This window comes from Ochotona princeps, chromosome 1, assembly GCF_030435755.1.
Source record: "Ochotona princeps isolate mOchPri1 chromosome 1, mOchPri1.hap1, whole genome shotgun sequence".
Taxonomy (NCBI): Eukaryota; Metazoa; Chordata; class Mammalia; order Lagomorpha; family Ochotonidae; genus Ochotona; species Ochotona princeps.
In genome coordinates this window covers 124445233-124463789 of record NC_080832.1, presented here as the reverse complement: position 1 = coordinate 124463789, position 18557 = coordinate 124445233, and the positions used below count along the sequence as shown (strand labels likewise).

General features: G+C 42.9%; 1 protein-coding gene across 2 annotated transcripts in view; it reads right to left on the bottom strand.

The window, feature by feature from the left end:
- Nucleotides 1-888: 888 nt before the first annotated feature.
- MBOAT1 (membrane bound O-acyltransferase domain containing 1) overlaps nucleotides 889-18557 on the bottom strand; it is a 101651-nt gene continuing 83982 nt past the window's right edge. For both annotated transcript variants that reach the window (XM_058667573.1, XM_058667568.1), the window contains 4 exons: nucleotides 15876-15940; nucleotides 12282-12414; nucleotides 9791-9942; nucleotides 889-1872 (listed from right to left, as the gene is read on the bottom strand). In XM_058667573.1, the coding sequence (XP_058523556.1) occupies nucleotides 1746-1872; nucleotides 9791-9942; nucleotides 12282-12414; nucleotides 15876-15940 (477 nt within the window). In that variant the 3' untranslated portion in view covers nucleotides 889-1745. The remainder of the gene's footprint in view (nucleotides 1873-9790; nucleotides 9943-12281; nucleotides 12415-15875; nucleotides 15941-18557) is intronic.

Below are 18557 nucleotides of genomic sequence, written 5' to 3'. Positions count from 1 at the left end.
TTCTAAATGGGGCCCAAAAAGCAGCCCCCCGAGTATACTGAGGGCAGCTAAACTTCCGCCAGCACCAGGGCTGGAGGCATGCGTCAGGGATGAGCATGCCACATGCACACTTCATGGCGATGACAGGTGCCAGCGGCACACTGCCTGGGAAGTCTCAGCCTTTGCCTTTCAAGAGGGTCTCCTCGAGCGAGAGGGTCTAGCACCACCATTAACTCTGTGATGCCAGGACAGGAGGCAAGCACCTCTCTGGCTCACAGCTCTCCCCTCTACCAAGGGCGGACAAAACCACCTGCAAAGTGGTAACAAAGGCCAGAAATGTCACCGGGAGTAAAACAGACAAGTGCCTGACACACACGGTAAAAACTGAGCATGCTCTGATGCTCATGTTACAGCCAATGAAAATAAATGTATCTCTCATTAACACACACACACACAAGCTCATTAACATGCACACACACAAGCTTCTGTATGAACACAAAAAGCAATCCTTTCCATCAGAAACATTTCTTTTGTATAGAAACAAACTTTTTATTCAGTAAGAAACTACCATCTGACTCAAATCATTGATTGCGGGCACACCATTGCAGCATATGTTTATTATTATTGTTATTATTATTATTATTTTCCCCAACATTTAGCACTATGTTTCTTTTTCCCATGTAGAATTGTGCCCAAATTGAATTCCTCAAGAGCAGTCACAACACAGAACAAAGATATTCATCTTTCAATTCTGCTTTTCAAAATGATGATCCCCCTAAAACAAAGCTGGGTTTCTTCAATGGTGAATCTGGAAAGATGAAAATCAATCCCTGTGGAAATCACGGCCGTAATTCTCAGAGAAGATGGAGACGTCTACTTCTTCATACCAACCTTCCATTTCACCTTCAATCTGTTTAAAAAAAAAAATCAGTTCTTCACAAGATGTTGTAGTGCTGTGGATCATGTGAACATCCAGGTGTCTTTCTGAGCCCATCCCTGGGCAAGCAGACAGTATTTGTCAAACAGGAAAAAAATTCAGAAAACAGCTGCACTCCTTGGCTCTTGGTATACATGTTTCAGGAAACTTTCTGATTTCTAATCACGGCTCAGTTCAGAACAGAAAAGAATAGAGAGGCTGAAGGGTTACATTCCTGAAACAGAACATAGAAACAGCCTACTTGAGGGCATGTCTGATTTTCTGCCCATTCAAGCACAGAGGGCTCAACTTCTTGGCTTGTAGAGTTCTCAATTGCCAGGAAACCTCACAGCCCAGTGCCATCTGCTGTGGCTTTTGGGCTCAGTTACTGAATCTGCAAACCAGTGATGTTACAAGTCAGGGCCTCTGTGGGTATGCTCTGATGGAAGAAGCCCACCCCAAGACTCCTTAGCAATCACCTTCCCACTTTTGGAGCCAATGCCTGGGTACCCAGCATCCTGATTTCAGTGGCTGGAAATCCACGTTTTCAGATTCAGTCTCACATCCCAGAACGGACAGTCTCTGAAGCTCCTGGTACATGCTCCAACACATCCAAATCCACTCAAGCATCCTATAAAAATATGCCAACAAATAAACTGGACATGGCCAATTTAATTGTATAAAAGTGAAAAAAAACAAACAAACAAAAAAACAACACTCCCTGCACTTCAAAAAGAAAAAAAAAGCTGCATGTAAACTTGGCCTCTGAGTGGTTGGAGCATCCTTGAGCCTTGGCATCTCCTCTTTCACAGGTGTCGCAGCTTCACTTGCTCAGTTCTTCTTGGAGGTATCAGTATGTTTTCTCCTTATTAACAGAATTCAGAGTCTGAGGCTGCCTTTGAGTGTGAGCTTGTGGCTTGGCTGGCAGAAATAGTATTATCATGAGACTTATGATGTGTAAATAAAAATACATGGACCTAGAAATAAAAACACCAGAAGTTATGTTTCCAACGGGGATACCAATGGCAACCATCAATGATTATATCACCTTCCCTGGGGTGGATGCAGACACTGCTTTTGGCAGTACCGAGCATGTCAGTTCCCAGGCTGTCCTCTGTGCATGCCCATCAGTAGCTGAGGCAAGGAAGAACTGAAACACAACTGCGCAAAGAAAATCAACTAGCTCATCTGTAGATACACACAACACTGCGCCAATGACACAGTAAACAGACCAACACAATCAACCCCACAACAGCTAGCAATCCCTAAGAGTCCAGTTTTAGGGATGCACAGACCAAATTCACACACAGCACTTTGTTCCCTAAACCTGAATATAAATAACACTTTGATCCACCTACTCAAGTGTAAAGGGCTCTTTTTGCATACTGTATGGATCAGAAAGATTCCAATTTCTATGACCCTGAAAAATAACACATATCTAAACTGGTAAGAAACAAGCTGTGCGTTCTATAAGATAATTATTTATTTCTATTTCAAAGGCAGATTTACAGATAGAAGGAGAGACAGAAAGATGGCTTCACTCTACTGGTCCACTCCCTAAATGGCTATAATGACCAAAGTTGAGCGAATCCAAAGCCAAGGACCAGGAGCTTCTTCTAGATTGCCCATGTGAGTATAGGGGGTCCAAGGATTTGCACCATCCTCTGCTGCCTTCCTAGATCACAAGCAGGGAGTTGGAACAGAAGTGGAACAGCCAGGACACGAACCAATACCTATATGAGACGCTGGCATTGAAGGTGGAGGATCAGCCTCCTATGCCACCATGCCGTCCCCATCATTGTTTCTGAGGTTCACCGACATTTATTGCAAAAGTGCAGTATTCAATACAGGGCACATAATGTAAACATACATTTATATCCATAAATATTTCTACAAGGGTCATGCAAATGCAAGCTGTTTCTAATTATTTACTTGAAAAGGTTAATTTTATACATTGTCTAGTGCTTTCTGAAGATTAAAGGAAAATAATGCTAAAAGAGGGAGAAAATTACAACTGATTTATGCATCCCTTGTCAGTTTCTGCAATTATAAGGTCATGACATCGCAACCAGAAAACGCTAATGGTGCTCTAAATGTTTCCAGCCTTTAGCAAGCGGTATCTCATGAAAACTGTCTACCAAACAGCCAAGAGCTAACAGAAAGAAACGTGTCTTCATTTCATGTATTCTTGCAGCAAGCACTTAACGGCTTAGGATAGATGGAGCAGAGAAAGAAAGGAGTAAGCCTTGGCCCTCCCCCTGGAGCAGCGGAAACACCTGAGGAATGATCGTGTAACCAGCAGAGGAGTCAATGGCCACAGTAAGTGACCACCTAATTTATTGTCTAAACCAGGACATCACTGGCTGTGGAAAAGGACTCTACGGAGAGACAAGTGAGTTGAACGGGCATCATTGGATACTTACTTAGCTATAGGTAATGCCAGCTTTTCAAATCTGCACATTTAAAATATACTTCGTTCCTATGCTTTGCGCTAATCTTTCATACTGGAGCAATTACATTAGATTAAACCCAAACACTTCAGCAATCAGGGAAAACATTTCAGTTTCCCAATGACGTTCAGTACATATCCAGACATCCTATCTCCCTCTCTTGAGTTTTAAGGATTAGTTCATCTTTCCGGTATGGAAAAACAACCTCCTCAAAACTTACTAAACATGCTAGGCACTGTCGGAAGTGCTCCAGACACAAAGGTCAATCAGGCACAGGGGGCCAGGTGGCACAGCAGAGGCAGCCACCACTTGAGATGCTGGATTTAGCCACCACTCCCAGAACCAGCATCCCATATCTGAGTTTCGGTCAAATCCTGGATCCTCTTTTTTTCCAGTCCAGCTTCTTACCCATGCACCTGACAAGGCAATGAATGATGGCCCAAGTGTTGGCTCCTTGCCACCCACACAGGAGACCCAGTGGAGTTCCTGGCCACTGGCTTTGGTATGACCCAACTCCCGCTGCTGTAGGATTTGGGGAATGAACCAGGAAAAAGAAGATCTGTCTCTCTCTCTCTCTCTCTCCCTCTGTATTGTTCTAAATTTCAAATAAACAATCTAGCTTTAAAAAAAATCTTTAAGATGAGATACACATTCTTTTTTAAAAAAAAAAACAACACTTAAATATAAGAATATTTCAAAAAGTGTGTGGGAAATTTCATTTGATGTAAGTTTATTCTGTTGCAAAAAATTGAAATCCATGTGTAGTTCTCTGATGACGATTTCTATAAACCTTTCAGAGATTTCCCCTCATATCCATGGATATCAAAAACTTATTTTATGAGAAAAAAACGGACATTTTTTTAAAATTTTGAAAGGTAGAAAGTCCTAGAGACAGAGAAAGCTGTCATCCACTGGTCCAACCTCCTAAAGCCACAACTGCCAGAACTGGGATAGATCAAGAGCCTAGAACCCACTCTGGGTCTTCTGTGTGGGTGGCAGGAACTCAAGCATAGGAGCTGCCACCTGTGGCCGCCCAGAGCCTGCACTGGTAGGAAATTGGAATTGAGAACTGGAGTCCGGACAAACACCAGGAACTCAATTTTAGGGTACAGGCACCTGAAGAAGCACCTTAACCACTACAGCATCACCTCTTCCATGCAGGGGGAGTTCCTAGCCATTAGTTCCAAAGCCTACTGGGTCAGGCCAAAGCCGGGAGTCTGGATGATACTTGGGGCCTCCTGTGTGGGAGGCAGAGAGCCAGTGACTTGAGCCATCTCCTGCTGCTTCTACTCTGTACATCAGCAGGAAGCTGGACTGGAAGTAGATCCAAGAAGCAAATCAATCCCTTCACTCCTGGACATAAAGGGACATCTCACGCAGCATCTTAGCTGCTGTGTCACAGGCGCCATCCCCAGCTCACATTTTAATTTCATTTTCCATGAAACTATGAAATTCCCTTGTAGTTCACTCTCTCAAGGAGTCTGATGTCTACAAACTTTTCTATTCAAATGCCAACATTTTAAATAGACTGAATTTAAGAAAGTATTATTTAACAAAAAATGCATGAGAACTTGTTTTTTCACATGGTTTCGCGGAAGGTTAAGTATTCTTTAAACTTGGGGTTCAATGATAAAAAAACAGATGGAGAAATTTAAGACTGAGACAGGAAGATAATCAGGATTGAAAACAAAACATATCTGATCTTGAAATACTAAGTGAGGATATTTTGAGAAAGCATAAGTGAGTATTCTGAGAAATGGATTTGCATCTGCTAATCATCCTCCCCCAGTTGCTAATGTTAACCCAGGTAAGAATCCAAACTAACATGCATCTTGACTTGAGCCAAAAGGCCTTGTCATTTCAATTTCAGTTCTCTTAAGTGATTGCAAAAACACTGTTGAAGATGCGATCATCAAATAAAAGCTGCTAATAGGTGTTATTAAAATTGAAATTAAATAACATTCTTGCTGGCTGCATACCAAGATGCTCAATGGTCCCACAGGTTGGTCACTAAGACAGATATTTATGCAGAGATCAACAGTCCTTCTATCTCCATAGGAATTCTGCCTGCACAGAGCTGATCTAGATAAGGAAACTGATATGATGGGACTTCGGCAGTTCATGGAGAATTCATCACCTGCTAATTCCATTTCTCATGAACCTTTGGAGGTTCCCTGGCAGACAAAATCGAGTTATAAATTCAATAGGCCATCTGGCCATCTGAAATGAACCAAACTGGCAAGAATGTTCGTTATTGTTTTATTCTCAAGAAAGGAATAGTGAAAAAAAAAAAAAACCTCTAGGTTATATTCAAAGAGCTACAAAACAACCAAAATGTCAAAACAAACAAGCCACTCAAGAAATGGGCACAGGAAATGGGCAAACACTTCACAAAGGAACAAACTCAAATGGCAAATAAACATATGAAGAAATGCTCAAGTTCCCTGGCAATAAGGGAAATCCAAATTAAAACATCAATGAGGTACCACCTAACGCCAGTAAGACTGGCCCACATGAATAAAAGCACCAACAACACTTGTTGGCGAGGTTGCGGGGGGAAAAGGGATCCCTACTCCACTGCTGGTGGGGCTGCAGGCTGGTACAGCCTCTATGGAAATCAGTATGGAGAATATTCAAACAACTCAAATTCAACATACCGTATGATCCAGCAATAGCACTCCTAGGAATATATCCAGAACACTTGTTTTATGAGAAACCAACATGCACTCCTATGCTCATAGCAGCACAATCAGTAATTGCAAAAACATGGAAGCAACCAAAATGCCCATCAACAGAGGATTGGATAAGAAAGCTATGGTTCATCTACTCCATGGAATACTACTCAGCTATTAAAAAAAACAAAATGCAGTTCTTTGTGGCCAAATGGGCCAAACTGGAAACCATAATGCTAAGGGAAATGAGCCAATCCCAAAAGGTTAAATACCACATGTTTGCCTTAATTTAAGATGATATGATGTTATGTATAACATGTTATGTTTTGAATGTTATATGTTGTGTATAAACTAAAATTGAAGTATAGGTGAGGTGGGCACAGAAGGTGACTGGGAACTCGCATTTACTTTTAACATATTGGTTACTCATTACTATGTCAATTAATTCCATAATGATGTAAATTTTTGCTGATGGTATGTTGGAGCTTTCAATTGACTGGGATGATACTCTGCTGGCTCTGTCTTCAAACCAGAGAGGGTATACCTAAGAAGCCGTTGAACTTGACTGGACAATAAGATGATGGACTCTATGTTTGGTATAACGCTTGCAATGGGGGAATCTCAACTGAACTTGAGCTGTGGTTATGCAACAAGGTGGAGGAATCCACCATGGTGGGAGGGTTTGGGGAGGGGTGGGGAGAACCCAAGTATCTATGTAATTGTGTCACATAATACAATGTAATTAATGAAGTTAAATAATAAATAATTAAAAAAAAAAAGTAAATGGAAACCTACTTAATAGCACTTTAATTGTGGACCCCCCAGTCCCTGACACAGCTTAGCAAACTGCAGAGTTCCAGGTCTCGAGAATTTTTCTTCTTCCATTACTTGGGTATTTATAACATCACTCATGGGTTATACCAAATCATCAACTTAAACATCAGCAGATTTAGCGAGTTTCCAGTTCCACCTGTGGTTGCCTCAGAAGGGCCAGATCAGACCATTTTTCAGTCCTTCAGCAGTAGCCCATCCCTGCTTTTAGCTGCTTCAGCACAGCTCATCACAAACCAATCACCATTCAGTGTGACGCTCCAACAGTAAGCTATTTTCCAAACAGCTTCTCCAAAGACAGTCTGTAGCTACTGCGTGCCGTTTTTGCCTTTAATGAAACTCGGGTCCAGTCCTTAATGGCTGTGTGAGCTTTTCTCAATTCCTCAGTCTTTTCATGACTCCACTTCCATGTAAGAAAACTCTCTCCTCCACTCACCTGTCTCTGCCTTGGACTTCATGTTTGCCTACCTTCAGAGTTCTCTGACCGCAGGGCTCTCTGGGGTGCTGGCCAGCATGGCCCCCTAAGACCCTGACACACTGTGCCTGCTTCATTCCTACGCACAGCCGCCAGCAGCGAGCTCCAATACTGCTTCCTCCCTACGGTGTCCCTGCTTTCCAGGCCCACAGATTCCTGTTACAAGCCCTCAAGACTAAAGCCTTGTGCTATGACCCAGAAGGTGCTCTCAGCAGACATTTAGGAATTTGTCAGTCACTGCCTGCTTTTCCCTCCAGCGAGCGTGCCCATGGGAGCAGGAATGATTTCCATATTCTCTGCCCTTTCCACTTCCAGCCTCTAGGCAGTGCCCCACACAGAACAGCTATTAAATGATACTGAGTTGAATACAAAGATTTCTGCTATGATGCGATAAATGCATTCCTGAAAAGCTCACCTATGCTTAGAATACCAGGGCCTATAGGGGAAGAAATCATCTTAGAAGCAGACGATTCAGATCTAGGAGGCTCGTCAGACACAGCACTGCCCAGAACAATCAGTATCTCAGGCAATAACTGGGACAGCTCAGGCAAACGGCTCTGTGGGGCTGAAGACTCATTTTGGCATTCAAGGTTCAGGTCCATAGAAGCCAAGGGTTGGCTTGAGGATCTTGATACAGAGAAAACACACAAAGGAGCGGTACAGGGGCAAAACCAGCTAAGGGTCTGAGTGGCATGTCTTAGAGGGGCATACCCCTCTGACATAGCAGCGCAGGAAAGCTCACTTCCGTTTTCGTCCTCTAGAGCTCAAAAGGTTCCTATCTGTAGCAACTGAACTCAGTGCCTTTTCTTAAAATTTTTTGGGAGGCTGAATGTTATAATTTTCTTCCCATTGCTCTAGCATCTCTTACATAGAAAAACTGAATCCAAACTAGTATGCAACTTCTTACCACTCAGGTGGTGTTATAAAAATATTGTTTTATAAAATAAAACAGACTTCAGTGATGGGTGTTACATAAAGTTCCTCCACATAACTTAAAAATAATCATCCTGCTCCTAGACATTGATACATATATTGAATAGGAGGAGATTCCCCAATCCTTTCCCATCCAGCCCATCAGTTATAAGAAATCCCCAACTTAGGAGCAAGATGTGTTTATGCAGGACCTGGAAGAATTTGCTCTCTGACTGTTTAAGGTTTTTTAGTTGAATCTGCTGAAAGAAATTAACAATAGATAAACAAGACAATAGGCAAACAAAAACTGTGTGATGTGTAGTCCTGCATCAGTGGTGACCAAGTATGAAACACAAAGAAGAGACAGATTGTTGAAGCTTAAATATCATCTCCAAAGAGGAGAGCAATTTTGGAACAGGTGTAAGTGCTTTTTAGGGCAGATGAATAGTCCCAAAGAACAAACACTAGCCTGCGACAAAGTTCAGCTAGAATCTGGACGTGCTGTTAACCCCAGCGTCAGTCATTCCTACACTTCAGAAGGCCAGGGGTGTGACTTAGGGTGCTGGTACTCCTTCAGCATGCCAATGCCTCGTATTTGGGGGTACTATTTCCTGAGCTTCAGCATTACACTGTTCATTTCTAAGCCATATGTTTGAAACACACTGCATTCTACAGTGATTATAGAAAATCCCATGCAATCCATTATATAATACATGTACTGAGTACAAACTGCATGTCCCAGACTTCAGCATTTCTTCCATGCTCAGTTCTCACTCCTTTCTTAACCCTCACAGTGGTACTTTAAGTTGGATCCTATGTGCAGTCTCATTTTAAATCTGATAAAGCACAGGTTAAAGGGGGTTAGGAACTTGCCAGAGGTCACACAATCAGTTGGCAAGACCAAGCATCTGATTGCAACACAACATGGAGAAACACAGTCAAACACGAGCAGGAGACAATAAAAATAAGAAACTATAGGTGTGCAGTCCATCCGAAACACTCATGCTTGAATGTAAGGACCTAATAGTCTTTCCCTAAAGGACTCTGTTCCCCCGTATAATCCTCCTACACCCTATATTCCACCCGCTGCCCTCCACCACAAACACCTGGGAGTGTAATTCCCAAATGAGCACCCAGCAGGACCACCACCACCTCAGTGGGCAGCCCAGAATCATTCTATAAATTATGTTAGCCAGCCCATTCTCACCAATGGCAGCCCCTACCCTCCATCTCCGTCGTGTTCTCAGGATGCCCCTATAAACTGCCGCACAGCTTAAGCCCCAGGAAACAGAAGCAAAGACAGAAAACTCTCCGTTTTTACCTGGGAACCTTAGCTTCAAAATGCACCATCATAAGTATCCCTTGAGGACATCATTAATGGCTTAAGGGAGTCCTGTCAACTTGCTCACAGAATTTTGTATGAAGCTTCAATGAGTATTTTTTTTTTTCACAATGAAAAATCCTTTCAGAAATTCTTAGGAACACTGGATTTGATTTACAGAGTCTTAAGTCAGACACAGAAAACACCTAAGTCTACAGTACTGCGACAACTTACTTGTATAAACTGATGGTTGGCTCAACGGCCAACAGAATGAAGGGCGCGACCGTGTAGGAGACGGCCAGCTGAGTGACAGCCCAGGTGACCACGTCATAAATGCCCTTGGTAGCTTGGGAGGACAGGAAGTAATGTCGGTAATTGTTCCTCACCTGTCGACCGAGGAAGGCAAACAACGGGGGGTGGAAGTGACCAAAATCAGGATTACTCCAGGCACAGAGGGAAAACCACATAGAACACAGGTTGCAACAGAGATCCTCCCATCTTGAGTTCCAACTAAAAATACCATTTACGATTTTTCTTATTTAAGAAACAATACATGTTCACTGTACACAATCTTCAAACCACCAAAAAAAATGTTTTTCTTTTTTAATATATCCCAAAGGAAAGTATCATTTAAAAACTTGGCCCTCCAAATTTTCCTCTATTTATTTGCAGCCATATTTAGAGTCCTAATGACTCCAGTCTATTTTCTAGCATATTTGTTCATCTAGTAATCGATCATGAACTTTTTCCATGTCAGTCAATACTGAGCTCCGATATAATATTAATTAGGGAAAAGTTAGCTTATCTTCCCACCCTTTTTTTTGCTATTAGGCATTCACTGCCCTATGTAAGAATCTTGGCACTGCTTCTTAATGATTCCTTTGGGTAACAATAAAACAAACAAGATTACTAATACTAGCAGTAAAAGCAACTATCATTTATCAAGGGCTTCTTGTGTGGCAAGCTTGTGGTAAGGTTCTAAGTAGGTCATCTCTGCTGATCTTCCCAAAAAGCATGGGTTACTCATCATGAGTCCCATTTACAGATAAGGAAACAAACTTGTTTGAAGAGACAATCCATGACACGGACAACACTGAGTCGCAGTGATGAGACTCGCGTCTACACACACACACCCCATGTCCAGATTCAAGAACCCAACCAGGGCCGGATGCTAGGCAGTTCAGCTGTCAACAGCAAAGCTTTAAAGCCCAAGGCTGCCTGATGAGCTGGGGTCTCCTCTCCTGCGACCTAACCACCTCGGCGCCGCGACCAGGGCTCCATTGCTAGGAAATATTGGTCAGAAAGGACACGACATGGTCCATCAACTTCTAAGGGGCTAAGACATTTCATAATTTTTGAATTCATCCTCCTTCTAGAAAAAATAAATGGAAGCAATGTTCTATTACCTCTTTCCTTTCCTCCCCCTACCATTGTGGAAATGCTTCTGGGCCTTTCACAAAAAAAAAATCAAAATCATAGTGTTATGTCGGTCAAGGCCACTGAACTTGAAACATTTGAAGAAGTAATGCTCTGATATATTAACAAACAAGATTCTGACCTTTATTTCTTAGTTTTTCTTGGTCATCTGTTCTTTAGTCTTCTTTTTTTAAATCTGAGTGGGTATATATATGGGAAAAAGAAAATGTCTTCCCTGTTTTCTACACACACATAGGTATAAAAAACACATAACTTTAAAAAGAAGTCCATCAACATGAGTGACACTCAGTTATCCAGCTTGCTCACATACAAGTTCCAATGGACCTTCATCTAAATAACATAGGAACCCCTCTGGAAAGTTCCTTCAGAGAGCTACAATACCAACTGGCAAATACTAGTGCTCCTAAAATACTCATACACTAGATGAATTAGAAAATGAGTAACTAGCTATTTGGGGCTCCTACATGCATATGCCAAATAGAGTTCAGCAAATCCCATTAAATACATACTCTTGGCATCTGAAATTAAGAGAGTCACAGGCATTACCAAAGATTTAAATTAAATCCAACACAAAAACTCTTGACAATGTATGCCCTTTGGCAATTCCTAAACTTCTAAGTAGGTTCCTCCCCATCTTTGGGGATTTTAATACTTTTCTTTTAATCCTTTTATGATTCCCTGCTCTACGATAAGTACATTGCAAGAATAATCTTGTACAAATCAAAGACTCCTCAACAAAAAAAAAATTAGGGAAACAAATATACAAAATTCATGAAACCTTTTACTAGAGTAAGCTAGACTAAGCTGGCTGGCAAAGACCCAAGAGCACAGGCAGTCAGATGCATTGTGGCAGACACGGTTCTCACAGCTGCCACTTTACCAACTGTCCGGAGAGTTGGTGAACTGCTTCCGGGTTTAGGTTGTGAGCTGGGAAATTTAACTCGTCAGTATCATGACCTGTGATCAGTGCACTCCGTATGCTCACAGACTTCAATGATTAACAATGTTTTCAGCCCTGCAGGAACTACACACTGCTCCTGAAATTCCTTTTCTTTTCACAAAAGCTCCTGTGTAATTAACAGGAAAATAAAATGCTGAACCACTTTGGTAATGACCACAGGTTTCTGAAGGATTTCTTCAATGGGAAGCCTTTGGTATAACGCTTGATTTTTTTAAAACACCACTCCCACTGCCCCTAAGTTTCCAGCCCCCGACTCCTATTAGAAACTAAATAAAATACAGGCATCATATTCCTAAGGAAAAGACCCTATATCCAAAGGATACTTACCGTTCTAGCTGCTAATGTGACAAGGACTCCAGTTAGGAAGGTGAAATAGTATCCAGGGTAGACACCATGCCACAACGCAGACAGGATGAAGGTTAGCACCGTGGGGTACCACGGGACCCGCTCGTAGCACACACTGTGAAGAAAAGAAGGAATGATAAGCCACAGGTAAAACTAACTGGAAACTTATGGCTAAACCTGCTTTGGGAAAGCAGGCCACACAGAAGTCATTTATTGGATCCATTAACTAATCCAAGTTATAATGTAAGCTGCCTGGGTTTCCTTGAGTACTGCCAAATAGGCAATGCTTCGCTCAGTCTTTCTAGATGTTAGAAAGTTTTCATCTCCCCAGACTAAACAATTTGGAGCCCATCACATTGCACCCAATAAAGGTCTCAATAGTTACTTTTTTCCCTGGCAAGAGTTTCTGCTTTATGAGAAGCTCATTTCACCAATGCCCTAATCTACTGGGAGCAATAACTTAGGAACACTGGTTTGCAAAATTTTAAAATCAAGAGGTTGGGGTCCAGGCACAGTGGATTAAACTGCTGCTTCTATACCAGCACCTTCTATCAGAGTGTCAGAATCATGGATACTCCACTTCCAATTCAGTTTCCTACTAATGTTCCTGGGAAGGCAGTAGATGATGGCCCAAGTGCCTGAGCCCCTGACACCCATGTGACACAGCCTGATGAAGTTCCAGGCCCCTAACTTCAGCTCTGGCCATTGTAGCCATTCGAGCAGTGAACCAGCAGGTAGAAGATGTCCATCCCTTCTGTGTGTCACTTTGACTTTCAAATTAATAAATACATTCTTTTGTTAAAAATTAATATTCTCACATAGTCAAATCTGATTTATAGTTCCAGGCAGGCCCATGTGTGACCCCACATTCCTTTCCATCTCTGAGAAACAACTCCAACACAGAATCCTGACTGCAGTTACATGGTCTCTTTAGGCCTCCCATGGTCCACGGGACTTCAATCCGCAAGTTAGCCTTACAGAGCAATACAGTTTGAATATCCCTACCCTAAATCCTTGGAACATGAAATTTTTCAGATTTTGGACTCTTCCTTTCAGAGTTTGGGATATTTACATACACTGAGATATCCTGTAGTCTGAACACATGTTTCCTATGCACTTTGTCCATGCGGTATGAGAGCAGAATTTATGCAACATTTTTACTGCAGCTGTGTCTTAACTGTGACTTGACCCACAAAGTCATATATGGAATTTTTCTATTTGTGGCACTGTGATGTCTCCTTAAAAGTTTCAAATTAGGGGGCCCGGCGGCGTGGCCTAGCGGCTAAAGTCCTCGCCTTGCACGCACCTGGGATCCCATATGGGCGCCGGTTCTAATCCCGGCAGCTCCACTTCCCAGCCAGCTCCCTGCTTATGGCCTGGGAAAGCAGTCAAGAACGGCCCAAAACTTTGGGACCCTGGACCCGTGTGGGAGACCTGGAAGACGTTCCTGGTTCCCGGCTTCGAATCGGCGCAGCACCAGCCCGTTGCGGCTCACTTGGGGAGTGAATCATCGGACGGAAGATCTTCCTCTCTGTCTCTCCTCTCTGTATATCTGACTTTGTAATAAAAATAAATAAATCTTTTTTAAAAAAAAAGTTTCAAATTAGGGGCCTGGTGCAGTAGCTTAGCAGCTAAAGTCCTCGCTTCGCGAGCGCTGGGATACCATATGGGTGCCGGTTCATGTCCTGCCTGCCCAGCTTCCCATCCAACTCCCTGCTTGTGGCCTGGGAAAGCAGTAGACAATGGCTCAAAGTTTGGGGACCCTGCTCCCTTGTGGGAAACCCAGAACAGGCTCCTGATTCCTGGCTTTGGGTCAGCTCAGCTCTGGTCATAGCGGCCACCCAGGGATTGAATCAGAGGCTAGATTGCGGCATTTGGTGAATAGAGGGGCTCAGCTTCTCTTTGAATATCTAGAGCCTATGTCAGCAACTCTTCTGGAGATCTTTAGCTTTTGTTCCTTAGAAAAACAGGCAAGACATTTTCTCCCATATTCAGTGGGTAAATTAGGAACAGTGCTCAAAATAAGCAATGGCATGGTCTATGGGATGAGAGGATCCAAATGAAAAATACAGTGACAACGTTGAAGCCAATCCAGCATTATAGTCAACGGTAATTGATTTAAAACCAAACTAGGGATCATGACACTTCACAGGAAGAGAGAATCCATTTTGTCAGGCAGATAAACTCAGGACCTAGACAACACTGTCAATGTTTCTTGTTAAAAGGACGCGCAAGTACAGCAGCATTTATTTCTTATTCCTCTGTTCTTCTATCTGAATATTCTGACCTTTCCCCTTGGGAATCTGCCTCCAAAGCTTACTACTTTTATACTCTCTCTCTACATGCATTATGATCCACTATTGTGTTTGCTGCTTCAAGGACAACCATGCAATTAGTTCCCAAACAAGTGTCATTTCTAGTTCTAGAACATATAGAGAAACAAAAATTATACAGAAATATCAACAAAAACACAAACTTAAGGTACAATGATTAAGAAGCAGCTTGGGATACCCATATCCCACAGCTGCGTGCCTGGACTGAAGTCCTGCCTCCACTTCTAATCTAAGCTTTCTAATAATCCCTGAGAAGCAGCGCGTGCAGGTTGGAGTGCTTAGATACCTGGCTTTCCACGTGCAAAATCCCAATTGAGTTCCTGGCTTCTGACTTCAACCTGCCCTGGTCTAGTCTTGCTATTGAAATATTTTCAAAGTGAACCAGTCCATGGAAGATCTATCTCTGTTTCTTTAAGCCTTTCAAAATCAATAAACCATTAACAAATATAAACATTCATCACTTTTGAAAACCTAGGGATAAATAGACAACTGTCATCTATTTTGTGCCACCATGGACCCTTTCTTTGCTCTGATCAGCAGACTCTCTTTTATCTAAGAGGCTGCACAGTATGGATGCCAAGAGCCTAGTTCGAGCTGGCCAGGACTGGGACACAGCAGACGGAGCTGTTACTCCTGACTCCAGCATGCCGTACTGGAGTGTTCCTGCACAGTTGGCAGAAGACAGCCCAAGTGCTCGAGCCCCTGCCATCTATCAGGGAGACCTGGAAGGAGTTTCAGTCTCCTGGCTTCTGCCTGGGCCAGAGCTGGCCGTCATAGCCATTTGGTGAATGAACTAGCAGATGGAAGAGTTCTCCTCACCCTCTACCTAGTCCTGTCACACTGCCTTTGAAATGAATAAGTACATAAGTCCTTAAAAAAAAAAAATAACAAACATCTAGTTCTAGAAACAGATCATTTAGGCTAGGATCTTCACTCGCATGCTATGTGTCTCTGGGCAAGTTAAGCAACCTCTCTGTCTCGCTACCTCATCTCAGGGGGTTATTATGAGGATTGAACACGTGCCAGGTCTACAGCAATGGCAGTATTAAGTGACAACATGAATGTGTTGCATTACGACCTCAAGTCATTCTGTTTCTACTTTGTTCCTTCACAGAGCAGAGAAACCAATACAAAAGTGTCCAATAACATTAGCCCTGGCAGACCACTGGTGTTCACCTAATGAATTCCATCTAAACGCAGCCACGGGTCTTGAGTTGTGAGGTCATTGGTTTGTTGTTCTTACCATTTTAGCCAAGCAGCTGTCTGAATATTCCAGTTTGCTAAGTACATCTTGAAACTTGTGGCAGTCTAGAAAGAAGAAAATAGCACCTATCATTAGCTTTAAAAATACCCTGAGTCATGGAAAGTCTGTCCCAGCACTTCCCTGGCAGTGGATCCGCTCTGGTGCCTCACCAGCGACTGTCTGTGTGCCACAGGAAGTTAGCTGCTCCCCGCCTCCCAACACACGGTACATCTTCTGGTGTTTATGTGACCGACTACAACTAAAACTTGACTCACCAAATCTCACTTTTCCTAAGACTCTATTTTCAAATTATAGGAAAACCAAAGGAACATTTGTGGGTTTCCCTTCCATGCTAGTTTTAAAAAAAAAAATCTTAAGTCATCTGGATTTTAAAGCTAAACTCTCCAAAAGGAGATTTACCATAGGAAAAGTTTAATCACATGTGCTTGGAGATAGCTTAAATTTAATTGTCATCTTTTCACTCTAGCCATTTACAAAATAGGTCAGTCTTGTGCAGTTAATTCTAAAAATAGCTACCCAGGTCAAAACGTTTCTTATTGTGTCTGGAATAGTAAAGAGATCTTACACAGGAAGGCACCAAAATACAGAAAAAGGAAAAGAAATTTTCTGCAACTGGCACAAGTCAATCAACTGCTGAAGAAAACAGCCTAGAGCGAAGCTGTCAGCTGGGTTCTCACTGGTGATGCCGTGAAATACCTATTTGATCTTCCTGGACCGCAACTCTTCCAGTTCTTCAAATGTCAAGAGTGATGACAGTGTCTTTCTCTAGCCTAATGAGTTAACTGGTGGCTAGCTAGCTCTCTATGGCTCCAGGATGAGGCTGTTTTCTTAAAAGACCAAGGCAGGATTCCCACGCCCAGGCAATGAAACCTCCAAAGGTCAAGGCTCCGAATATGAACAAGACCTCATGGGTTGGTACCCTAGCCCCACCATAGAGGCAGCTCCAACGCTGGGGCCCTTCCAGCCTTACGCATGGGCCTGATTGCCTGGCTGCTCATTTGTATCCTCTACAAGATCCTTCTTATTAATCAATTCTAAATACAAGGATAGTGATTCCCTGAGTGCTATGAGCTGCTCTGGCAAATTAACTGAACCCGAGGAGAAGGCTGTCAGAACACCAACGTGCAGCCAGGTAATCAGAAGTTCCAAAGATCCAGGCTGGAATGTGGAGTAGGGACCAAGTCCTCCACCTTGGATCTGCCACCCTCTGCAGGTAGTTGGAGTCCAAGGGGGCATCTGCCACAGGATAGCCTGCTTGCTCATGGGGACACATCTTCAGGAGCCCGGAAGCGATTAGAGTGATCAGGGTTGAGAAAACATAATACAAGAAACTGAGCCACAGGTTGTTTTATGCTATATCCTCAGAATCGCCAAATAAATAAGTAAAATAAAAATTTAAAAAGTGCTGCGGAGGCAGGTATCATAGTACAACAGGTTAGAAAGGAACTTGGATTCGCACATCCCATGTTGGAGTCTTGGTTCACGGACTATTTACTCTGTTCTGATCCAGCTTCCTGCTATCAAGTACACGGGAAGGCAGCAGATGAAGGTCTGAGTGCCTGGGCCCTTGTGCCCACGTTGAGAATGTCAGTGGAATTCCAGGCTACTGGCTTCAGCCTGGTCCACCCCTGGCTTACAGGCAGGCAGGCAGCCGTCTAAGGAGTGAATCAGCAGGTACATAATTACTCCATCTCTGTTTCTCTTCCTGTCACTCCCCACCTTTCAAATTCATCAATCTTAAGAATAAACAAGACAAATCAAATCAAAACAAAACAAAAACCTTTGGCTTAAATAGCTGGACATAAAAAAAAAACATGATGGAAACATGTAAGTTCCAGAATTCTTATAGAAAGTTGAAAATATATGTGCTATTTTTTTCCTGCTCACGTTCCTTCAAGTATACGAATATCTTATTCAGGCCGCAGGTTGGAAGGTTAGGAGATGGGGGAAACAGAAGGAACAAGAGAGATGATAGGTTTTAGGAAGATTTATATATTTTTAATTTGAGCTTTAATTTCAAAACCCAATGAGTTTTTGTTGTTGTTTTTGAGGTTTTTTTGTTTTTGTTTTTTAATCCTGTAATGATGAGGTTGGATCAGACTGAAGCCAAGAGCCTGGACCCATCCAGGTCTCCCACACAAGTAGCAGGATTCCCAGTACATGGGTCATCTTCCACTGCCCTCCCAGGTTCATTAGCAAAGAGCCGGATAGGAAGAGGAGCAGCTGGGATTTGAACCAGCATCCATATGGAATGCCAGCATCCTAAGCGGCGGCTTAACTCACTGCACCACAACACCCGCCAAAGGGGTTTTATGTTTTATTCCATTTCTTCTACCACTAACAAACACAATACTCATAAGCTTAAAGTCCCTTAATTAAATGAGTCTTCCTTGTGTTTATTTAGCTGCTTGCCCTGTATCAATCCCAATGAAAATGCAAACTCTGGGCCCGGCGGCGTGGCCTAACGGCTAAAGTCCTCGCCTTGAATGCCCCGGGATCCCATATGGGCGCCGGTTCTAATCCTGGCAGCTCCACTTCCCATCCAGCTCCCTGCTTGTGGCCTGGGAAAGTAGTTGAGGACGGCCCAATACATTGGGACACTGCACCCGCATGGGAGACCCGGAAGAGGTTCCAGGTTCCCGGCTTCGGATCGGCGCGCAC